The following is a 26,314-nucleotide window of genomic DNA, read 5'->3' as shown; positions in this document are numbered from 1 at the left end:
ATAAAAATATTTTTTATTTTTCATTTTTATTTAAATCTTTAAAGATTTTATTTATTTATTCATGAGAGACACAGAGGGAGAGAGGCAGAGACACAACACAGGCAGAGGGAGAAGCAGGCTCCATGCAGGGAGCCCGATGTGGGACTCGATCCCAGGTCTCCAGGATCAGGCCCGGGCTGAAGGCGGTACTAAATCGCTGAACCATCCAGGCTGCCCCTTTCAAGTCCTTTATTTTTTATTTTTTTAAAGACTTTATTTATTTATTCATGAGAGAGAGAGAGAGAGAGAGAGAGAGAGAGAGAGAGAGGCAGAGACACAGGCAGAGGGAGAAGCAGGCTCTATGCAGGGAGCCTGATGCGGGACTTGATCCCAGGACGCCAGGATCACGCCCTGGGCCAAAGGCAGGCACTAAACCGCTGAGCCAGGGATCCCTCAAGTCCTTTATTATTGGAATACTGTCCAACATATTTCCTTACATGTATTTGTTTACTATGATTACTTTCAAAAGTTCCTGCTCTGATTATACAGTATATCTAATTGGAGTGATTTTAAATATTGATTAACTATTTAAGGATGGGTTTTGATCCTACCCCTATAAGCTTATTTCACTCATATCCTTTAGAGATACTTCCGGTCTCTACTTATTTAAGCTTTCACGTATCTATTTTTCATTTTCTTTTTTTTTTCATTCTCATTTATTCTTATGACACTTGATTTAGTATTTGAGTTTTTTGTCTTATCAGCCAAAACCATTCTGCTAAATGGCTGCAAGATAGACTAAATCACCTCACTGTGCTCTCCTAATCTCCAAAATGCTCAATATTTCTTCAATAAATGAGCAAATATTTTTTCACATCAATAGTAAAGAATTAAGAATGAGAAATTTTACTTATAATTCAGTTTAGTATAACTTACAAAGAATGAATTAACTTTTGATTGATGACACAAGCAAATTATAAATAAAATCTAATAAGTTACATGGTACTGCCTTTTTGTTTAAATGGTTTCAGAATCTTTTAAAATCCAGTTTACTCTTCTTGGTGATTTAGTGATACATTGGCTTCTAAGATCAAAAAAACTATCACACGTTTTATTATACAAATAGAAAAAAAGACACTAAGTTGATTTCATATTTCTTAAAAGTTCTGCTTCAAATTCTCAAACCTGATACAACTATACAACAGTGTTAGCAACACAGATGCTAAACTTCAATACTGTAACAGTAGCATGAATTTCCCTCCACTATACTACGATTCCTTAGATGATATCTAATGGTTGATAAAACTATGCTTACATATTTGCTTCCTGTTACCTTAATTTTTGCGTTTCTCAAATAAGGCAGCAAAAAGTTAAAAAATTATCATTACAATTTAATGAAGAAATGAGTGTTTTAAAAACATTAATTATTACTTTAGTGTTTCTGTATCTGTGTAAAAGCTGTGTAATTCCAGCTTTTAATATTTTGTATTTTCTAAAAGTAAACTGCAGTATAGCTCAAAATTTACTTTCCTTAGCATCTCTAGGCACAAGCTGAAACGAAACTGTTCGTACATTAAGGAATTAGGCACAAATGATCCTGGGTATTAGTCAATTTGTCAAAACCGAAAACCATTTCAGCCACTACTCTGACCTTCTTCTTTCCATTTTGTTTAGCCGATGGGCCTGTCAGATCTTGACAGCCACAACACCATACGCTACAATCAAAGCCAGATGACATTTTGGCACGGTAGCAGTTTTATGAAATGATGTGCTAATTTTCTGTTTTTCGATGGTCTGAGATAAATCGACAAGTCCAGATATTAAAAAATTCTGAAGAAAACAGCACGGCAAATTTCTCCATTCCCCAGCTTTATCTTTTCCTATGGACTCCCAGAGTGTTTTTTTTTTTTAAGATTTTATTTATTTGTTCATAAGAAACACACAGAAAGAGAGGCAGAGACACAGGCAGAGGGAAAAGCAGGCTCCATGCAGGGAGCCCAACACTGGGACTCGATCCAGGACTCCAGGTCACGCCCTTAGCCGAAGGGACTAAACCACTGAGCCAACCAGGCATCCCAAGTGTGGCCCTTTAAATAACTACCACCACCTATTTTCTGCCTATGTTCCATCTCCTCTCAATCCAACTGAGGGGGAAAATGTAATACCTAAATATCATCCTCAAAACCTCATCTGAGCACTCATTTTATTCTTTCAATGGGTTTATTGAACACCTACTACATACCAACCACTGTATGAGGCATAAGGAATACAAAGTTGAACATTGACAACAAAAACATAGTTCCTGGTCCCCATGAAGTTTACAGTCTGGAGTGTCTACACTGATCAAGTGAATATATGTAAAATTACAAAGATGTTCAATGCTAAGTAGAGGTATGCATTCATGTGATAATATACAACAGTGGGTCTTACTGCATGACCCAAATTAAGGAACGCTTCCCTGAGGAAGTGATGAATAAACTGAGATCTGAAAGACAAATAATTCCACTCGGCAATGAACAGGGAGAAGGTATTTCAAGCCAAAGGAACAGGAACAAAGGTTCCTCTGGTAGAAGCAGCACTTTAAGTCTCACTCCATATACTTCAAGACCAATGAGGTACCAGGAACTGAAACGATGAGGCTAAGCAGCTATAGGTAACAGCTAACCGCTACCAAGAGTTTTTCAAATTACGTGCCAGCCACTGTTCTAATGTTTTGAGATGTTAATTCTTTCAATGCTCAGAACTATACTAAAAAGCAAATAGCGGCTCTAATATAGAGGTCACATAAATATTTTTGTTTTCATCTTAAAGAGCAAGAAAAAGTCATCCAAGTATTTCATGCGAGGGTTGAGAACGGGTGGGGGACTGCCTCAATTACAACTGCACTTCGAAAGAGAATCCTGCCTGCGATGGAGTGGACTGGAGGAGGGCCAGAGTAGCTGCAGGAAGAGTGGTCAGGAGGCAACTGCAATGAAGCAGGCAAAAGGTGCTGATTGTAGCCAGGGAGGTGGTGAGAAGCAGTGAGAAGCGGAGACACACACACTTGAGCAGTGATAGAGTCTGGTGAAGAACTGACAGGGTGAGCGGCAGGGGTAGAGGGTGGGGGTAAGTCAGAGAATGGAAAATGTCTAAGAGTGGTTCTAGGTTACCAGTTTGGGAGCCAGGATGGTGGTGGTGCCATGCACTGGAATAGGAAATGCCTTGATTAGAGTGCAGGTTAACACAGACTTGTTGAAGTGGAATTCCTATGATGACAAAGCCAAGAACTACAATAAAAATCCAGAAAGGAGTTTCTGGTTAAATTTTCCACATATATTTCATGCAATTGCACACAGCCATTCTTACGTGGCTTAAATAAAAACAACACTTCATCACAACTAATGGCACATGGTAGTCTTTTGAAATTCCAGGACAAAATGAGAAAAGGAAAAAAATACAAGATACCAAGAAAATGTTTCTGACATACATAAAATTAAAAGGCAAAACATGATATGTTTTATCTTAAGGAAATGATTTTCCTTCCCTGATCCCTAACACCTCTGCTAAAGATTTACAAAAGAAATAAATAAAAATATGGCAACTTTTTTTTCCTAATTTATGGTCATTAAATAACTCTAAGTTTATCATAGGTTTATTCCTGTATTTTTCACACTGTGAAAAAGGTTAGGGTTAACATAAACCATAATCCCTCTACTATCTTTTAAGTAGTTTGAAAAATATACACATATCCCCCCAATTAAAAATATATTTATCTTTAAAAGAAAAACAGATAAAATAAGAGATTCCTCTCCCCACCTCTGGCAAAACCTGTAAATTAATGACATAGGTAAAAAAACAAAACAAAACAAACAAAAACATGTAACTGGGATCTTAATCAAAAGGTCAGGTCATTAATTGTGATTTCAAATCGTTTGTTCTTTTTAAACCTTATGGTTTTTTTTTTAACTTCTAAAATGAGAATAATACCTACCTCCCAGATTTGTTGTGAGAACTTACAAGAGATGTTTTTCAAAGTGCTTTATGAATTTTAAATCTCTATAAAAATAGTACTCAGTATAAATTTTTAAAAATCCAACAAACCATACAAGAATGCTCAGACTCATGTTAATCATCATTTCTACTGTTTATATACTTTTTTTGAGAAGGCCAAGTAAACTGAAAAGGAGTAAGGAAAACATTCAGCTTCTGTAACACTAAAAGATTACACCATAAATTAAAAATTCTATGGAGCAAATAGGTCAATCCTGAGAAACTGCCAGCTCTGAAGACATTAATGTCCCATCAATCCTGCTTTACTATGAGACTGCTTTGTTGAATACATTCCTACAAATCAAAAGTACTCTACGCTACAGATATAAGCTATATGCTTTAAGTGTTTAACTAGACCTTTCCTTTTAATCTAAGACTATGATATAGTTTTAGATTAACATTGTTTAACGTGATTTTTAAAATACTCTGAGGTAAAAAATTAACAATTTAATTTGTTCTTTGCTGTATCCTCAGCTCCCAAACAGAGTTTGTATTTTTAAAATAATGTCAATGAAAATGGATATTACAGAAGAAGAAAGAGGAGGAGGAGGAGGAGGAGGAGGAGGAGGAAGGCCAGTATTGTTTTCAGTGAAATCTAAATCACTCCAACACTTAATATAAATGAAACATGTATTTTCGTCCAAGTATTCAGATACAGGATGGCTATATAAGTCATGCCAAACAAGCAAAGCACCATAAAGTGTCATAAGGTTGTTTAAAATCTTCAAGTATCTTAAAGAAAGAGTAGTCTGAGCTGTTTCATGTTATAGCTTAGATATATTTATGTTTAAGAATGTTAATTTTAAAATAGACCCCACTTAGTTTAATTCTATCAGAAATATATTTTAAATCTTTAAAAATGTCTGTTTCTTACACACCCATAAACTTATTTCATAACACATGATTTTCTCCCTCGTGATGGTTTCAACCTTAATGATCCCTAGAAAATAGAATCAAAATTTACCAATTATTCTTATTATAGAAGATAGTATTTATGTCACATACACCTTTAATCAAAACTAGCTTTATAAATACAATATGTGCAAACGTCTACCTAATGATACTACAAGAATGGTATGAAAGTATTTTACATATATGAAAAGAAAATTCTCTGAAAACATTCCCCTCCTTAAACAGAGAAAAGATAAAGAAATAATATAAATAGTATCAATTAAAATTCTTATAGTTACAAATGCTGCCAAATTTAGGATAGTTAAATTACTCTTTACTTCTAACAGTAACTGTTTAAAGGAATGTACAAGTAATGCTTTTTAAATCAGCTGGCCATATACTGTAATGTTTTGCTTTTTTTACAGTTTGTGCTTTTTATTTTTACATTTGTATGATCCTTTCAGTTGAAAATTATACCTTTAACTTATACAGTTTATTCATCATTTTAAATGATTTTTTTACATTTTCAAGTTTTAGAAGTTCAATAGGGTGATGATTTTTGAACTTTTGAACGTGCTCACTATTTTTAGTGGGTTGATTGGACTTTAATAACTTGATTGGACTTTTCCACAGTAATTAAATAATTATATATTTAAGTACATAATTCTAATAACATTTAAAATGTAAGCATCCTTTGAAATTACAATAGCCCTAAAAGCATTTGAATCTTCATAAATAATAGTAAATTATTAACAAATAGTGGTAAATAAAATCAGCAACCTGTGGGAACACAACAGATTTCCATTTTTCTTTTTAAAAGGTGCCTAAAGTGTGATATCAAAATTAGGAAAATGACATCTTTTTTCCATTAGGCATGTAATTATTTTACAGTATGTGTTGACTTCCCTCTATTATACCAGTTTAAAGAGGGTTAAACCCCAAACACAAAACAACCAAAAGATTGTAATGCCGTACCTAATACTTTCTAAACTGGTTTTGGAACAGTCACCACTTCATCACATTCTATTTTATTTTATTATCTTTTTGTAAAAGGAAAGTCTTCCACTAACTAGTAACATAACATTATAAATATAACCTCCCTACTCCAGAGCTGTAATTTGAATTTGACTGCCACTCCTGCTATTCAACTGTCATCTTCTTTATATGATGAAGAAGAGCATCTTTTTCCAAATGAGCCTCTGCAAGAGCCATTTTAGCTTTGGCCAATTCCTGTTTAAGAGATTCATTTTCTTCCATTAGCTGAAATGATAAATATGGAAAATAAGAGACTTTAGTCATTTTCAGAAAATACAGATTATCCATAACCATTTAAAGGTGTAACACTTTTGGGATAGTAAAACCACCCAAAGCTGGTGAGAGTGCACTTCAGGTGAAATTGCTTTGAGAAGCACTTTAAAATGTATACATTCCAGCAATTTAAAACAGGAATTCACTCCTAATTTCCAAATCTAATAGTGATTTTGCTTAATTCCAGTTTCTCTGGACCTCTCTGTGGTTTTACACATTGCTGACCTTGCTCCTCCTTTCTAAGCTTCTCTCTTTGCCTTTTATGCCTCAGCTCTTTCATGTTGATCTCTTTCCACCCACAGACTTTTCTTCTTTCCTTCTGCTGTTTAAAACAAACCCTTACATTTTACCACACTGTTAGATTCCATAATTGGTCATCTTATCACTTGAGTCATACATCTACTCCTACAGCTCTATCACATAACTTGATCCAGCACATACCTCTGTCTTGAGCTACGGATCTATATTCTGAATATGTCCTTAAACATTTTCATCTAGATGGCCAATAGGTCTCCCTCCCCACATTAAGACTCAGCTCAAGTACATTATCCTCTTGGAACTATTCCCTAACCTCTAACTATGAAGATTTAATGATAAAACTAAGAACTTTTCCCCCACTAAAATACATTTATATAGATATATTAACATATATACATTTAATTTCAAAGAGTTCTCAGATTTCTTTTAGTCCCAGCTTAAGAATTCCTGCTTTATGGGCCAGGTTGGGTATTTGCCTGCATTTCTCCAATCTCCAGCACAGTACCTGACACAGTTACATTACAACCATCAGTTACACACCCCCAACCTTCCCACTAGACTTTGAATTTCTTAATAAGGGTAATATACTGTTAAATTTTATATTCTTAGCTCAAGGTTGACATCCAAAATATTCTGGTGAACAAATGAACTCACTCACTCTTTGGTTCTATCATAGAGAATTAAAATTCTGCTGGATGTTATAAGAATATAATATATAATACTGTTATTGAGGAAGCAACTCAAGTGTTAGCAAATATTAAGGAGGATTAGAAACGACAGTACATTCACATCATGTTACTCTGCCATTAACAATAAATATGAAGCATATGTAGTAATATGGAAAAATATTTGTTGAACAATGTTAAGTTAAAAAAATGGTATATAAACTAAAATAATTGTCTTTGAAAAATTTTGGAAAAGAACCTGAGAAGAAAAATTTTTTAAAATATATTTATAGGACTGCAGAAAGTTAGAATGCATTAAAATTGTTTAAAAATGTTTTTCTAATGTTCTGAAATATAATACTTATGCAAAATTAAAAATAAGACCACAAAATGAATATATCCTCCAGGAATCTTTTTCAGATTCCAAGAACTAGTACTCTCCCACATTTACTCCTCTACCTTCCCACTAGACTACAACCTCTGTGAAGACTGAATGTTCCAATCTTGCTCAACAGTACTTCCATAGTCCCTGGGTGTTAACAAGCACTCAATAAACATTATTTAAATAAGTAAATAAATATTTTAACTTTTTAATATCTAATATATATATTTTTTAATTGCCAAAACTGAATGCAAACAAATTAGTTTTCCCATTACCTGTTCTCTAGTAAAATCAAAGGAGCACTCAGGGAAGTTAACTGAATGAGAAGGCCAAGGAACCTCTGGACTCGTCTGTGTGGCTTGAGTAACACTGTGTTGTTTCTTCATATCATACTTTTCACTGGTAAGCAGCATTGAATTACTTGTGACTTTTTTTTTCAAATCATTTCCAGTGTTAAGCATCTGAGAATCTAATCAAACAAATAAAATGCTCAGATAGTATTGTAAAGTACATGATAAATATTAAGTTCTATTGTGAAAAACTAATTTTAAAAAATATATCTCTATTAGTATGTAGACAGTATTATTAAATAGAAAAATATTAAAATCTATAAAACCAAAAGCTTGTTCACTAAAATGATTAACAAAATCAACAAAAATTTAGTTAAACTGACAAAAAAATGAAATTCTTAGAATCTGAAATTAAAAAGGTGACATTACTATCAATCTTACAGAAATAAAAATGATTAAAAGGAATAGTATGAACAATTGTATGCCAACAAATTAGATAACTTAAAATGAAATAGAGTAATTCTCCAAAACACAAACTACCAAAATGGACTCAAGAAGAAATGCACAATGCAAATACACATATAGTAGGTAAAGAGGTTGAATCAAGAATCAAAAAAAACCTAACCATAAAGAAAAGTCCAGGCCCCGATGGCTACAATGGTGAATTACATCAAATATTTAAATAATAATTAATTACAAATCTTTACACACTTTTCTAAAAATTGAGGAGGAGCATTTCTCAATTCCTTTATGAAGTCAAACAGAGAAACCATAAGAAAACTAAAATCAATGTGCTTATAAATATGAACATAAAAATCCTCAATAAATTATTAGCAAACTGAACCCAGCAATATATATAAATAATTATATACCATGGCCAAGTGTGATTTATCCTAGAATGCAAGATTGATTTAATATTCAAAACTCAGTTAAAGTAATATGTCACATCAATACAATAAAATAAAAGCCATGTGATTATCTCAATAGATGCAGAAAAAAACATTTGACAAAATCAACCCTTTCCCATGATAAAAACACTCTGCTGACTAGGAATAGAAGGAAACTTCCTCAATTTGATAAAGGGCATCTACAAAAAAATCCATAGTTAATGCCATACTTAACGGTAAGAGACTGAATGTTTTCCCACTAAGATGGGTGACGGGCACGGAGGGGGACACTTGACGGGATGAGCACTGGGTGTTATTCTGTATGTTGGTAAATTGAACACCAATAAAAATTAATTTATAAAAAAAAATAAAAAAATAAAATATTAAAAAAAATGCAGAAATAAAAAAAAAAGGAATAAGACAAAGATATTTGTTCTCACCATTTTTACTCAACATTGTCCTAGAGGTTCTCTAGCCAATGCAATTAGTCAAACAAAGTAAAAGGAATCTAGGTTAGAAAGGATGAAATAAAACTATATCTATTCACAGATGACATGATCTTGTATAAAAAAAAAACACTAAAGAATCCACTAAAAATTCTTAGAACAAATGATTTTAGCAAGGTTACAGGATACAAGGTCAATATGCAAAAATCAACTGTTATTCTAAACACTTGTAATAAACAAACAAAATTGAAATTAAGAAAACAACTCTATTTAAAATGTCATCAAAAAATACTTAGAAATAAGTTTAGCAAAAAAAAACCCCATAAAGCTTATGCTCAGAAAACTACACCTTTTCATTAGTCTCCTTGACATCACCCATAGCAATGTTTTTCTAGACAAAAGCAAAAAATAAACTATTGGGACTACATCAAAATAAAAAGTTTCTGCACAATACAGGACACAATCAAGAAAACGAAAAGGCAACCTATGGAATGGGAGAAGATTGATTTGAGAGAGAACATGAGTGGGAGGAACGAGGGGAGGAGGGGGAGAAGAGTCTCAAACAGACTCTGCACTAAGCTTGGAGCCAGACATAGGGCTGATCTCATAACACTGAGATCATGACCTGAGCTGAAACCAAGAGTTGGACACTTAGGTGATTGCACCACCCAGGCACTCCAGGAGAAGATATTTGAAAATGACACATTCGATAAAGGGTTAGTACCCAAAATATATAAAGAACTGATATAACTCAACACCCAAAACCTAAATAATCCAATTAAAAACTGGACAGAGGACATTTACAGACATTTCTCCAAAGAAGACATCCAGATGGCCAACAACATATGAAAAGATGTTCAACATCACTCATCATTATCTCATTGTAGTTTTCATCAGTTTCCCTGATATCACCTTATACCTGTCAGAATGGGTAAAATGTAACCTACAAGAAAACACTAAGTGTTGACAAGGAAGTGTAGAAAAAGAAACACTTGTACACTGTTGGTGGGAATGCAAACCGGTGCAGCCACTGTGGAAAACAGTATGAAGTGCCTCAAAAAGTTAAAAATAGAACTATCCTATGACCCAGTAATCACACCACTAGGTATTTACCCCGCCCCCCCCCCAAAATACAAAAACAGTAACTCAATGTTTCTTGAAGCATTATTTACAAGAGCAAAACTATGGAAGCAGCCTGAGTATTCACCGACAGACAGGTAAATGGATAAAGAAGATATGTTCTATATGCAGAATGGATTATCAGCCCATAAAGAAGAATGAAATCTTGCCATTTGCAACATCATGGATAGAGCTAGATGGTTTAATGCTAAGCAGAATGTCAGTTAGAGAAAGACAAATACCATATGATTTCACACTACTGTGGAATTTAAGATACAAAACAAATAAGCAAAGAAAAAAAGAGAAAGACAAGCCAAGACACAGACTCTTAATTATAGAGAACAAACAGATGGTTACCAGAGGTGAGGTGGGTGGGGAGATGGGTGAGATAGGTGATGGGGTTTAAAGAATACACTTCTCATGATGAAATAAATATGTAAAAACCCAAAACTATAATGATAAACCACTTGATACCCACAAGACGCCTATAATTGAAAATCATATATTAATGAGCATTGGTAAACAAGTTGGAGCTCTCAAACACTGCTAGTGGTAAATATGTAAAATGGTGTAGCCACTTTGGAAAAATCTGGCAGTTTCTCAAATGATTAAAAATAGTTACCATATGTCCCAATAATTCTATTCTTAAGATAGTACCCAAGAGAAACAAAAACTTATACACGTTTACAGCAGTATAATTTGTAACAGCCAAAAAGTAAAAACAATACAAATGTCCATCAAGCAATGGACGGATAAACAAAATGTAGTATGTCTCATATAATAAGTATTATTTGGCCATATTTGTATGGAATATTAATATATGCAACACTAATAAACTGAAAATATCAAGTGAAAGAAATTAGTCACAAAAGACCATAATACTGCATGATTTCCCTTATATGAAATGTCGAGGATAGGCAGATCTACAGAGACAAAAAGTAAATTAGTGGTTGCCTAGGGCTGGAGAAAGAATGGGGGAGAGACTGCTCATAGGTATGGAGGTTCTTTAGGGTAAAGAAAATGTTCACTTTTTTTTTTTTTAAAGGAGGTCTTTTTATTTTTTTTATTTTATTTATTTATTTTTTTGCCATTTTATTTTTTTTTTATAAATTAATTTTTATTGGTGTTCAATTTACCAACATACAGAATAACACCCAGTGCTCATCCCGTCAAGTGTCCCCCTCCGTGTCCGTCACCCATTCACCCCCACCCCCCGCCCTCCTCCCCTTCCACCACCCCTAGTTCATTTCCCAGAGTTAGAAGTCTTTATGTTCTGTGTCCCTTTCTGATATCTCCCACACATTTCTTCTCCCTTCCCTTATATTCCCCTTCACTATTATTCATATTCCCCAAATGAGTGAGAACATACACTGTTTGTCCTTCTCCGATTGACTTACTTCACTCAGCATAATACCCTCACTTTTTTAAAAAAAGATTTTATTTATTTGAGAAAGAGAATGAGAGAGAGAGAGAGACCGACCATAAGCAGGGGAAAGGAGAGGGAGAAGTAGACTTCCCACTGAGCAGGGAGCTCGTAGGGCTGGATCCGGGGACCCTGAGGATCATGACTCGAGCCAAAGGCAGACACTTAACTAACTGAGACACCCCAAGGGTCACTGAAGAAAATATACTTTAATTGGGTGAATGGTACGGTATGTGAATTATATCTCAAAAATGCTTTTATTAAAAAACAACTATAAAAACAAGGCAGGGAATATCTTTACCCATCAACGTATTTTCTTACTTTTTGGATCATATGTATATATATATGATATATATGATACATATATGATTTATTTATATATATGACATATATATGATTTATTTATATATATAACGCTTTAAGTTGCAAGAGAACAGAAGTCCAACTCTAAATTTGCTTTTAAAAAAGAAAATGTACCTAAAAATAATGTAACATTGTGTGTCAACTATACTTCAATAATAATAATAATAATAATAAATTTTTTAATAAAAAGAAGTATATTCGACTCTAACAGGGAGCTGAGTGGTGGTGCTTCAATCATGGCTGGATACTGGGATTCATAAGCTGTCCTCAGGACTGTCATTTTGGGAATCTGACTCTCTAGTTCTCAAGTCCACTTTACTTTTCCTTTGTGTTGGACCAGTTATATCATGGCAAAGGTGGCTACTGGTAACGCCCCCAAAATAAGTTTTACAGTTTGTGGCCCTTTCTCTCTCAGTGTCCTTATCAAATCATGAAAAAGACTCAACACTTGGGTCACAGTCAATACATGTACACTCATCAATACACTCATCATGTCACAAAGGCTGAAGTACTTTGATTGGTCAAGCTGTGTCGTATTCCCACTTTTGTGATAGGGTCACAGGATTGTCAGGTCCACCAAATAACATGAAATGGGAGAACGGCAGTTTGCCAAATCAAATACTGAGTGGACTAAAGAACAGTATCTGTTCAACGTAATTTTTCCCCTTAAAAAGATTCCAAGAAGGGGATAGCTAAAGTCAAAGAAGAGAAACTTTTTTTAAAGCTTTTATTCATGCTGCCAAATTACCCTCCATGATGATTCTATCAATTTTATCCCTATTCTGTATATATAAAAATGGGATAGTTCTATCTACATGGTTAAGCATCATCAAGTTGAGCTTTGGTGTGTTCTTGGCTTCATTTTACAGTGGTCTCAAATCAGAAACTACTTTTTTACAATATTGTCTTGTATCGATTGTGTTTTTAGTAGTATACTAGAAAAAAAAACTGAAACTATGAAACCTGTTGTACCGGTTCAGACTAACATAGCATTCAGCCTGGTACTGACTGTAAGAGAAACCTAAAATAGTAGAAACCATGGGAAAGCCGAGTTCTCCACTCTTTAAACCACAAAAAACTAGTAACACCTCTAGTATACTACATTATTAGTAATTTATAACATACTTTCATTCTCAACTGTAAAGGAATAAAACTTCTTTTAAATGAAATTTGAGGGCAGCGTGGCTGGCTCAGCGGTTTAGCGCCGCCTTCAGACCAGGGTGTGATCCTGGAGACCGGGGATCGAGTCCCACGTCAGGCTCCCTGCATGGAGCCTGCTTCTCCTTCACCTGTGTCTCTGCCTCTCTCTCTCTGTGTCTCTCATGAATAAATAAATAAAATCTTTATAAATAAATAAAAATGAAATTTGATGCAGAATGCTAATATAAACTAAAAATAAGAGCTGAGTTACATTGACTGTAGTTAGGATAATAGAGGACCCAGGATTTAATTCCATTTAATAGCATACATCCCCCTATTCACGGGATACTCACTGACTACATAATTCTGAGACTCATTTATTTCAATCATGGGGAGATGGAATGAGGAGAGAAATGGGAAGGAGAGGGAGAGAAGGGAAGAGGAAGACATACAAGGAGAGGGAAAGAAGGAATGAGGTGGAGGAGGAGGGGGAAGAGAGATGGAGAGAGGAGGAAGGATGGGAAGAGAGAAAGAAGCATGTATGGAATAAGGGGAGATAAAGAGAGGATGGAAAAGTAGGGAGGACAAGGAGGAAAAGAAAAGGAAGAGATGAAAAAGAAGGAAATGGGAAGGGGCAGGAGGACGAAAGTAAAGATAAGAGGGATGGAAAGAGATGGGAAGAGAGAATCTGTAAATGATGGGGGTGACTGGAGTCTATTACAATAGAAAGGCATATTTCCTTTTGCTTTAAAATAACTTTTTTTTTCACGTTTTTAGGACAAATTATGATGAACAAATCCATGCGACTCAGATGAAATGTGCATCTGAGCATTGTACAGTAACATTTTTTTCCCCCTAGCACAGGCTCTTTCAACTTGAAGAAGTCACTTGATATGTCTAAACTTAAATTTCTTCATTTGCAAAATGGAGGTGATAAGAATACTTGCCTTAATTATCTCAAAGGGTCTGGCAAGAATTAAATTAGTTAATATTTAATGTAAAAGAACTTTATACATTGGCAAGCATTACTTAGATATTAATCATTAATAGTTCCACAGTAGGTATTGATAAATATTTGACTTTAAATATAGACTCTATTGTTTATTCCAATAAAAGATTTCTATTCATTTTTCTTTGGTGATACAGACTCTTCAGAACTTGGGTTTTACGCCATTCACTAGGTTTCATAATCAAAAAATCTTCCCACATTACCATTTAGGAACCATTACAGCAACGATTCTAGGAGTGTGAATGACAGAGTTGCTTATCCCAGACTTCAAACAGACAGTGCCCCTTCCCCATATCATTCGGATACAATCTACTCAGAGGTAGGCCCTCCCCACAATCCTTTTGGTTGAGAACCTTTGCCATAATAGCTATTGCTCCAGATGGGAGTATGCCAGGCCCACCTGTGTTGGGCTGGAAAAATGTGAGCCAGAACAGTACTATTTAAAGTAAATAACAATGCATGGCATGGTATATATACATACACCATATACACACATATATATACTCACCAACAAACATTTCCTTTTTCTCTTATTAGTAGTCTTTTTTTTTTTAAGATTTTATTTATTTATTCATGAGATGCACACAGAGAGAGAGAGAGAGGCAGAGACACAGGCAGAGGGAGAAGCAGGCTCCATGCGGGGAGCCTGACATGGGACTCGATCCCGGGTCTCTAGGATCAGGCCCTGGGCTGAAGGCGGCACTAAACTGCTGAGCCACCCAGGCTGCCCTTAGTAGTCTTATTAATATTTACCTAATCAGCCATATTTCACTGGAGCAAGAAATAAACTGTAGTTAACTATTGTAATTTTCTGAAAAATGATTTGAAGTTTCTCTAGTTTAAAGTGATTATTTAAAAACTGGTAATTGCCATTTAAGAATGTCCCAAAAAAGTGTTAAGTAGTATGATAAGCAGCAAAAAAGGTATGAAATTACTTATTCCTTTATGATGGACTTTATTTAATCACATCCAGAGCAACTGCAAATATAACTCAGAATAAACGAAAAGAGCAGGAAGAAATGAAGAAATATGCTAGGTAAGCTGCCATTACATTATCAAAGCAACAAATACCTACAACTAATTTTGAAATAACTACCAATAAGATTATGTTCAATGCTTTTTCTTGTTAAATAAATCTGCTTCAAGGAGGGAAAAAAAACAATATATCTTGCCATTTCTTAAACGGCTGTTTGAGAAAGGCCATTCAAATCATCCCCCAAAACCTTTGTAAATTCTAAGCAGCACATAAAATCGTTAATAGTGGTTTACCATGTCTGATTGTATTAGTTTGAGTTATATTTATAATACATTATCCTACCAGCTATATGAGTGGTATACTAGGCTATATGTTACATTACATACTTCATACACTAAAGACTCTAGCGCAATTAATTTCCACATCACAAGAAAAATAGCATCAATCATCAAACATTAACAATCTGCTTCATGACACTGCTTTTGGGAAACACATTAAAATAAAATATGAGACAGTATATAAAACAAAGCATACCTATTTTGGCTTAAAATATGCTCTTTCCAGTGCCAGTGGAAAACAACGTTAAAATAAATTATCTTGGATTTTGTACAGTGTTAATATCCTAAATAACACAACATACTTTTCCATCATCCCAGTAAGTTTCTGAAAAGTCTATCTACAATTTACATGTATGAGAGCTGTTGTTTAAATTCAAATAATACTGAGTTTTGATATTTTGATGCCTGAGTTCTAATACTTTGAGTTTAGATATTTTTAAAAATCTAGAATATGCCTTTTCTTCTAACATGTCATCACTACCTAAACTGCTTTGCTGAAAAGACCAAGTGTCATTTTAAAGATGTAAGCAAAAAATATTCTTAAAATGTAATACATTTAATAAAGATTGGCTTCTAGTTTTCAAATGGGAGAGATGACATATGAAATAATAAAAAGATATTATCTTGCCTTTATTAGAGTGGACTCATTTAGATGTGATTTTTTTGAAGTTCACACAACTTTAAAGACAAATGCAAACAGAATTTCCATACTGAAATGATCTTCATGAAAATGCATACCTTTGCCTCATCAGTGATTTGCTCTTGCCTTTAGCTGCTATATTAAAATACAGTTCACATTGGTAAAATATGTACCTAACTGTAAGATATAGATTAAGAAATGTAGGGGCAGTGAAACTACTCTGTATGTTACCATAATGATGGATATGTCATTATATGTTTGTCTAAAGTTACAGAATGTATAACACCAAGAATAACTCTAACATGGACTTTGAGTGATAATGATGTGTCAGTGTAAACTCATCAATTCTAACAAAAGTATCACTCAGGTAGAAGGTGTTTATAATGGGAGAGGCTATGTACCTGTGGGGGCAGCAGGTATATGGGAAATCTCTGTACCTTCTGCCTCAGTTTTGCTACAAACCTAAAAATGCTCTAAAAAACAAACTCTAAAAAACACCTCTCTGTCCCATTCTCTACTTTTAGTTTTAAATTTAATGTTAGCTAATATTCATTTACTTTTTCTTAACCTTTGTCTGGTATATATCTTTTTCCATCACCTATTTTCAGTGTCTGTCATTTTATTTTGAAGGACTATCTTCTTGCCACACATGCCTGGATATTTTTCCCCCAACACTATCTTAGTACCTCTGTCTTTTAACAAGTGAATTAAAAAATTTTTTTTTATTTTAACATGTGAATTTAAATCATTCATATTTACTATAATGGCTTCAGTGCTGTATTCTAATGTTTTCTATTTACGATGCTTCCTTTTTATTCCATTTTTAATTTTCTACCTTTTACTAGATTATTTTTTAAGATTTTATTTATTTATTTGAGAGAGACAGAGCAAATGAGAGAGAACATAAGCAGAGAGACTTCCCACTGAACAAGGGAGCCCGACGTGAGAACTTAATCCCAGGAATGTGGGATCATGACCTGAACCAAAGGCAGACACTCAACTGACCCACCCAGGTACCCTGTGGCTTTTGTTCAATTAGTTGGATATTTTCATCAAGGTTTCTCCCCAGTCCTAATGGTTTAAAGATTATTCATTATCTTAGGTCATCGAAGGTTATATATACAGTATTAGCATACATTATTTAAACACACATTGTTCTATCAAAATCTAGTGTAATTTCCTCCATCAAAAGGACAAAAACTTAAAAAAATTTTAAGACTTTTATCTTTATCCTAATATTCATAAGTATTTTCTCTTTATCCTAATATTAATAAGTATTATGAAATGTCACCAATATGTCCAGGTATGAGTTTTCACTCACTTCGCTCTGCATTTAAGTTCGCTTTACCAATCTGAAGGCTTGTTTCTTCCTTCAAATTTGAGACATTTCATTACTTCTTTATGTTTTCTATTTCTTTTTATCTTGTTCTCTTTCTAGAACTCTTTAGACACATGCTAGAATTTCTGGCTCTGTCCTTCTTGTGTGTCTATGTATGTGCCCTCCTGAATACCATGGGTCAAAAAAAGATATGTTACTCCTACTAGATGCCCTCTTATTCTATCAGTACACCTCAGAATCTTTGAAGATTCCTTTCCCCTAGACTTCTTTCCCTGTTCCCATGGCCCAAGATATCCCGTGCACACTGAACTGTGTTTGCTAGACCTACACTTTGCCACTCTATTTTCCTTTCATTCTTTCCCTATTGTTTGTCTTTCTTAATGGTTATCTTAATGTTTTTACCGTACTTTTAAAACTTGTTTTTACTCTCTCCCCTCTATTAGAATACACTTTGTTCAGTCTTCTATATCAGTGCTATCCAAATAGCAGCCATTTAGCAACATGTGGTCATTAAGATTTAAACTGATTAAATACTAACTAAAATTCAAATCCAGTTCCTTAGTTCCACTGGCCACATTTCAAGTGCTCAATAGCCAACTCATTATAGATTACAGAACATTTCCATGAGCATGGAATTATACTGGACACTGTTGTTCTAGACAGCCTATTCAATCTTTAGCTGTGTCCATTGTTTTTAAGCTGTCTTTATCCACCCAGTCATTAAACAAGTATGTTTTTTGAAGATCTACTAGGTAAGACAGTAAGTATTTTAGGAGTTAGGGATAGCTATGTACCAAATGAATTCTTGCTCTCATGTAACATATTCTACCCAACAAATAGAGAATATAGTATATAAAAAGATTCTAAGCATTCACTGAGAACAATCAACCAGGGTTAGGGCGGGGAAAGGAGCTGTTGAGGATAGAAGGATCGGTGGACGAAAATCTCTATACGGGAAGACTGGACCAGAGACTCGCAAAAAGTAATGAAGAACGGGCGCCTGGATGGCTCAGACAGTTAAGTATCTGCCTTCAACTCAGATCCTGGGATCTAGCCCCATGTCGGGCTCCTTGCTAAGCAGGAAGCCTGCTTCTCTCTCCCTCTGCCTGTTTCCCCTGCTTACGCTGTCAAATAAAGAAAATCTTAAAAAAAAAAAAAAAAGAGTAATTAAGTGAGGCATAGAGATATCTGAGGGAAGAGAATTCCAGGCAAAAGTAGCAGCAAGTAAAAATACCGAGGCAGGATCATGTCTCAGACAGGAGGCCAGGGTGACAGGAATAAATGGTGCAAAGAGGGTGAATAGCAAGAGGTAAGGACAGAGAAAAGCAAAGAACAAGATCATATGGGACTTTGTCAGCCACTAGAGGGAACTTGGTAATTTTAATTGGTTTGAGAAAGGAAGCCAGTGGAGAGTCTTTAGCTGAGAAGTTATCTGATATAAATTATATTTTGAAAATGGCACTCTGGTTGCTGGGTTTACAATAGTGTAGGGAAACAAAGGCAGAAGACACACAACTTACTATTATTTTTTATTTCAAAGACAAGATTTAAGTCTCAAAGATTTCCCATAAGAGCATGTTCTTAAATTTATGAATTCAAAATCCTATCATGTATCTGTAAAAGTCTCCACTTTTCTTTAGCATCAACTGTATTATTCATTTATTTATTTTTGTCTTTTACTGATTTTTGAAGTAGGCATTTTGTCATTTATTCCACCTATTCAAGCAACATCAGAATCTCTTTCTGTATTTGAAGAATTTCATATTTTATGAGTTTTTGGGGAGTAAAATTTGTTTCCTTCAATAAATGTTAGAAAATACTACTGAAATTTCCAGATTCCTTTCCATGCATGTGACCCAGATATTACCATTAAAACTGTACTCACCCTAGATTTCCTTGAGATACTAAAGAAGGAAAGGAAGAGAACTTTCTCTTTATGGGGGCAGCAATGACAGCAAAAGCAAGGTCAAGTTCCTGAGTATAAAAGCTCAAATTCTGCTGACTGCAGCAGCTGCAATAAAGCTGAATTCATGCAACAATAGTAACAGTAATGCAAAATGTAAAATCAAGTGTCCAATGTCAGGCAGCAATGTTTCCTACTACACCAGATTACACTGTGCTGTGGTTTGGGGGCATGGAGGTAAACCTTGGGCCTGGTTCCCCAGGTCTCTCATGATTCTAAAATATATTTAAGAGCTTTGTTAAAAAATAATTCATGTGTCCCATTTATCCATTTAGAATGTGTGATCCATAGGTTTTTAGTATGCTTACCAATGGTACCACTGTCACCACGATCATTTTTAGAATATTTTCATCACCTTTAAAATCCACTGTACCTATTAGCAGTCTGTCCCCAATGCTTTCCAATCCCACCCACCAGCCCTAGGCAGCCACTAATTTACTTCATGTCTTTACAGATTTGCCTCTTCTGGGCATTTCAGGTAAATGGAATCATACAGTATGTGGTCTTTCATGATCGGCTTCTTTCATTTAGCAAAAAGGTTTTCAAAGCTTCCATGTTGTAACATGTATTAGTGCCTCATTTTCTTTATTGCTGAATAATAATTAATTGCATGCATATATCACATTTTCGTTGTCCATTCATAGCATGATGTTTAGGTTGTTTCCACTTCTGAGCAATTATGAATACTGTTCTTGTGAACATCAACATTCATGTGCAAGTTTTTGAGTGGACCTCTGTTTTTACTTCTCTTGAGTGGAATTGCTGGGTCATAAGTAAGGGTTTAACTTTCTGAGTTACTGCCAAATTATTTCCCTAGCACCCACATCATTTTACAAGCCCAGCAACGTAGGAGGGTTCCACTTTCTGCACATCCTCCCACTACTCGTTATCATCTGTCTTTTTGATTAGTCATCTTAGTGGGTTTGAAGGTGTTATCTCATTGTGGCTTTGATTTACATTTTTATAATGTCTAATGATGTCAAGCATCTTTTCATATGCTTATTGGCCAGCCATTTTTATATCTTCATCAGAGAAATATCTGTTCATCTTTGCCTATTTTAAAATTGGGTTATCTTTTTCAGTTTTTGTTTGTTTTCAAGGAACATTTTATAACGATGAGATAACATATACTTATCTAACATGGTACTTTTTTTTATCACTGAAGCTAAAGCAAACATTCTGTTTATTGGGTAAAAAGGCCTGATTAATGTGTGTACACTGCAGTGCAATATAAAAAATACTAATTAATTATAATTTCAGAACTTCAGAATTTAAGTGTCTGTGTTCTCTTTCTTTCATATGGGAAAAGAAAATGCTTTTTAAAATCACTTGAAGTGTGGACAAAAATTCCACAGCTATATTCTTAGGATCACTATGTAGGGCCTTCATGATTCAGATGACAACAAGGGAAGCCTCAATTCAACCTTTTAGAAAAGACATTCCAGTTTGCGTAATCTCACCAACCAGGAGAACATTGGTGGCAATCACAGTGCGGGAGTGAAGAAGCTGTCTCTTTGTACTGTAGTTATCCCATGTGCTTACTGTGGTTGCTACCATTGGCTCACCTGTGTTCAAGTCCACACCTATGGGTTGACCTGATTCTGAATGTTCTGCTTGAACTTTAGTGTTTCCTGAAGCTCAAAACCAGAATTCTGAGCAAGAGCCTTGGCCTGAGCAATGCATCAGCAAATGCCTGAACTCCCAAGATGGGCCTTGCCCTTTATCCTGGGCTACTATTTAATCGAGGCTTCTGCCACTGCCACTTCCACCACTCTAGCACCTAGAACTACACAGCCCTCATCACTAGCATTTTTAAAGCCATCAAGCCATCTCTTATTGTATCTTTGATTTGAGTGAGTGTGTGCTTATCTGATCCTTTAACCAACAGTGTGACAAAGTGAGGATTGTTACAGTTCTCTTCTCCCAATGTGTACTCATAGACAAGATCTACAAAAGAATTGAGAGCTACCCCTCCACAAGCAAGACTCAGCTTTTCCATATTTCTTTTAGCTCTACACAGAGCTACTATGCCTTCTTTTTTTGCAAATGCTTCCAAAGAAAAAAAGTCAATTCCCTTTTGATTAATAACAATGAATTCTTTATCTGAATCACAGATGCCTTTTTACTTCTATTATTTTTTAACTCTATCTTCAATGAATTTTCTTTCATCTTTCATGCTTCTCTCTTCTGCATGCTTATTAAAAAAAAAGCCAGAATTCATGTTTTGTTTTTCATATTATAATGACACACTGCATTTAAGCATGTATGCATTTTCGATTCTTTTTTTTTTTTCATATCAAGACACCATGCTCCATGGTCCAAAACAAGACCTCTAAGTCTGTATTAGTTTCAGATTTATGTTTCACCTCCATGCTCTATGATCTCAAACATGAAGAGGTCAGTAGGTTCATCTTGTTTTTTAAAGGCCAAAATGGAGTCCACTACAGCCTCTGTTAGGACAGCAGCACATTCAGCATGCACTTTAGTATGTGAAGATGTCCTGGCCAGATCTCTAAGTGTTTCCCTACTCATTTCTTTGCTTACTCTGACTTTTCCAAAACCTGAAGTGCCTTTTCCTTTGTAGCTTCATATCCTTCTGTTATTATTCTGGGATGAAGATTTTCAGAAATGTAGAAATTCGCCTGTTTTAGTAGCTCTCCAATGATTAGAACATTGGAACTGGTATCATCACCAGTTGATGTCACCATGTCATACTTTGGCTACTGAGGAGGCTGCTGGGTGTTGAATTTGCATTTCATGAAGCAGTACACTGGCATCTTTAATAAGCTTAATGTCTCCAGCACCAGAAATAAGCATCTTCATGGTACCCTTAGGCCCCAAGTTGGTCTGCAGCATGTCCTGCAGCCCCTGGGCCATGCTGATGTTGACTGCCAGGGCCACCTGGGCTTAGGCCACCTCAGCCATGGGGTTCTGGGTCTTCATGGTGCCACAGCTAATCAGTACGAAAGGAGGAAGAGACCCGGCATGGCATTGCCCAAGGCCAGCTCCTTATCTTTTTCAGTTTTTGAGTTCTTTATATAGTGTGGATACCAATCCCTTACCAGATATATGACTTTTAAATGTTCTTCCATCCTGTGGGCTGTCCTTTCACTTTCCTGACAGTATCATTTGAGGCATAAAAGTTTTAAATTCTGATGAAGTCCAATTCATCTACATTTTTCTTTTGTCATTTATGCTTTTGGTGTGGTATCTGAGAAGGCTTCCTAACCCAGGGTCATTAAGATTTATTTCTATGTTTTCTTTCAAGAGTTTTATATAGCTATACCTCTTACTTTAAGATCTCTGATCTACAAAGAATACATTTTTGTGGATAATGTAAGGAAGAGGTCTAGCTTCATTCATGTGGATATCATGTAGTTTCAGCACCATTTGTGGAATAGGCTATTCTTTTCCACATTGAATTGTCTTGGCACCATTGTCAAAAATCAGTTAATCATAAATGTAAGAGTTTATTTCTTGTCTCTTTATTCTATTCCAGTAACCTTTATAAAACTCCTTTTCTACTCAATTAGCTAGAGGATATCTCTCATTTACAATTATGACTACTGCCTGTTTACAATCAAATGTTTGAGAATTCTTGGATGTATGCTTAACCCATTTTCTTTAAGATTATGGATGTTGTTTCGATGTGTGACATCCAGTGATGGGGTGGGGGAAGGGAGAGGTAGTGCTGCTGAGGTGAGAGTTACCAAAAGTGTATCAACTGGGTATAACACAGTCATTCCCTTCCTAGGGAATGCAAACCTAACTGAAGTTTGCTATTTGGTAGAAGCACAGAAAGGGTCTCAAAAAGAAGTGCCTAGATTGTTCACCCTATTGCTTCAGGGATCTAATTTCAACATTCTGTTGGGAAGATTTCTCTTGTTTTTGAAGAGAATATTCTTCTGTACTTTCTTGGCCTTCTCACTTATTCACAGTGTATCATCTACCTGACTGACGAGCTCAGAAAAAATGTGTGATTCAGTCTTTCCTCACTTTGGTATGAGCATTGTCTACAAAAAGGATGCATTGTATTCTGCTTTCTTTATAAGACAGACCTGCAGTTTTGGGACCTAATGTGTTTGGTGGAAAGAGACATACAGCAAACCTATCTTCTTACGCCTAAGCTATGTGCCCCATGTGAACTTATATCAGAAAGGAAGCTGACATTTTTATCTTTGTTAGGCCAGTTTCTTTGTTTGCTCTAGTTGATCCCAAACTCTGGAAGGGTAGACTTGTTGATTAGGAATCCCCATGAACTGCTCCTACCTTAGCAATAGTTCTCTGAAATGGGTTTAGGGCTACAGATTTTTCAGGTTTTGCCTTTTCTTGTTTGCTCTCTGTGCTCTTTTAAGGATTTCTGACCCCACTGATGGTACTTCGTTTTCTTTTGTAGTACTGTTATGATTTTATTCTTCTTTTAATACATGTCATTTCATGAGGTTCTGATAGATGAAATAGATACATAGATAAGTCCCTCATATTTCACTCTCCAGTAGCTACTAACAAAGTGAGACTAGAATACTTAAGTCTACCAAGCTCTTTCCTCTATTCCATACCACTTTGTAAGATATAGTCCTGATACTGGAGACCTTAAAAATCTTGTTAGACTGGAGATACAAATTCTTAAATCAAGATATTAAAGCAGAACTAAATATATAGCAATATACTATAAGTAACTAATGCATGGAGAATAACTACCGAAGAATTGTAAGAAGTCACATCAGGTATTAAGAACAGATGACTGAAAAGGAGAAGCTTGAGATAGCCTAGAAAGGAAACATACAATTCTAAAGAGAAATAACAAGGCAAGTAAAAATATGGAGAGGGAAAACTGCACGAAAAATTCCACGACAGGGAGTATACTGAAGTTGGTTGACTATATATAAAAGAACACTGGGAGACAAAACTAAGAAAGAGATCAAGTAGAGGGATCTCTGGGTGGCTCATCAGTTGAGCGTTTTCCTTAGGCTCAGGTCGTGATCCTGGGGTCCTGGGATCGAATCCCATAGCGGGCTCACCGCAGGGAGCCTGCTTCTCCTTCTCCTGTGTCTTGCTTCTTTCTGTGTCTCTCATGAATAAATAAATTTTTAAAAAATCTTAAAAAAAAAAAAAAAAAAGAAAGAGATCAAGTAGAGACCCAAGTAAGCTCAAGAGCCATGTAAGACCATAAAAGCCTCTGTCACTTTCATTCAAAACACATTTGTACAAAAGGTATTAAATGAACTGTGGATAAGTTATTTCTGAAGTAAAAGGATCATAGATAATATTTTATTCCAAGGTACTAAAAGTGTCCCTCAATCATCTACTAACATATGTATATATCTATAAACAGTAAGTATGAGTAAGCAATCATCATATAAATAATTTAATTTTAAATTTCAGCAGGTATTCAATTAAATGTTTTTGATCTATACCTCTGATATGAAAAGAGCCATCATCATTTCTCTCCACCACAAGATGGTCAATATGAACAGTTATAGGAGCTGGTTCCAGGGATATTGTACTGCTACGAGGACTGTCATCCTACAGAAAAGAGAAATGGCATCAGAATATTGTTATTAAAGTAAATGATAAAGTTAATCATTTTCTTAACAACATTACTTCAGTGGATATTTTTAGTGAGTTGGAAACTTATCTTCAGAAGCTTCAGATGATACGGTGAAAAAAATGCCCATTCTACTTTTATATTTTCTAATTTCTAAGGATCTCTTCATCATTCCCCCACAAAGAACACAGATTCATTTCGATAACTGCTAAATGAGTGTATATCATAGAGGAGACACATTCTTAGACATGAATCAAAGTCCAGGTAGGCAAAGTGAACATTTATAACATGAAAATATAAAAATACTTATTAACATACTTTTAAATTAATTTTTGTGTTAGAAACTTGTATCTTCATTGGCATTACTGTTGCAACAGTTTCATCTTCCAAAAAATGCTGAATATTAGTAAGAGAAGATGTAAAAAACTCAGTGCTAAAGTTTTCTATATGGCATTGCAGAAATCCATTCTTTTCTGCAAGCAAAGAGTGTATTACAGCACCAGGCCCACTCTCGAATCTCAGGGTAATCTCAGGAGAGGATTTGGAATGAATTATAGATTTATGATCTGAACCTATGGAAAAAGAACACATAAAAATTAGAACTTGTAGCACTACTCAGAAGTGTCACTCCCAACTATTTGTCATTAAGACATTATTGCCACTTAGTACAATGTTAAAGCAATAATGTCTTAAGGTTTTAATATTTACCTTTCATTTAAATCACACTTACACATATACAATATGCCATACACAACCCAAACTTGAAAAAAATCATAGAATTTAAAATGCTTCTTAAGCTATTTCTCAGGAAGTAACAAAAGCCTTAAGTTTTGCATTTTCCTCATTAATACTGGGTCCTTAAATAATTAGAAAAGTAAATACACAAGACAGAAAAGGATAGAAAAGGTAAGGATGGGTAGTAAGATTAATAACTCTAAACACATTATTTACTTTTCTGTATCACAAGTGAACAAAAATGAACTTCGTAGCAGCAAAGAGATAAATATGATCAGTTTCACAATTCACAGAACCCAATGAGTTAAGAAAGAAACTGAATTTTCTGGAAAAGTGAAACTTTACTGAAGTCTTGAATTTATTAGTCTTGGTCTTCATAAGAAGACCCTACTAATTAAATTCGTGATGGAGAGATGTTTGTTTTTCCTCAGCATGGACGTGAATACTTTAGTCTTAAAAATGTCAAACGTATAAATACTTGTGAAGGGAAGGGGATGTAAGAAATAAAACATACTTATATTTATGCACCAAGGATAGATCTCCATACACAACTCAAAATAAAGAGTTGTTTTTACAACTTTATTTC

General features: G+C 34.9%; 1 protein-coding gene and 1 pseudogene across 2 annotated transcripts in view; both read right to left on the bottom strand.

Annotated features, from left to right (window-relative positions):
- Nucleotides 1-4,624: 4,624 nt before the first annotated feature.
- BLTP3B (bridge-like lipid transfer protein family member 3B) overlaps nucleotides 4,625-26,314 on the bottom strand; it is a 95,156-nt gene continuing 73,466 nt past the window's right edge. For both annotated transcript variants that reach the window (XM_055336481.1, XM_055336480.1), the window contains 4 exons: nucleotides 25,312-25,565; nucleotides 24,863-24,971; nucleotides 7,788-7,981; nucleotides 4,625-6,159 (listed from right to left, as the gene is read on the bottom strand). In XM_055336481.1, coding sequence (XP_055192456.1) covers nucleotides 6,040-6,159; nucleotides 7,788-7,981; nucleotides 24,863-24,971; nucleotides 25,312-25,565 — 677 coding nt within the window. In that variant the 3' untranslated portion in view covers nucleotides 4,625-6,039. The remainder of the gene's footprint in view (nucleotides 6,160-7,787; nucleotides 7,982-24,862; nucleotides 24,972-25,311; nucleotides 25,566-26,314) is intronic.
- Nucleotides 20,735-22,388, bottom strand: LOC129516919 (T-complex protein 1 subunit zeta-like; annotated as a pseudogene).

This window comes from Nyctereutes procyonoides, unplaced genomic scaffold (genome assembly GCF_905146905.1).
Source record: "Nyctereutes procyonoides isolate TBG_1078 unplaced genomic scaffold, NYPRO_anot_genome, whole genome shotgun sequence".
Taxonomy (NCBI): Eukaryota; Metazoa; Chordata; class Mammalia; order Carnivora; family Canidae; genus Nyctereutes; species Nyctereutes procyonoides.
This window is presented reverse-complemented; position numbering and strand designations above follow the sequence as displayed.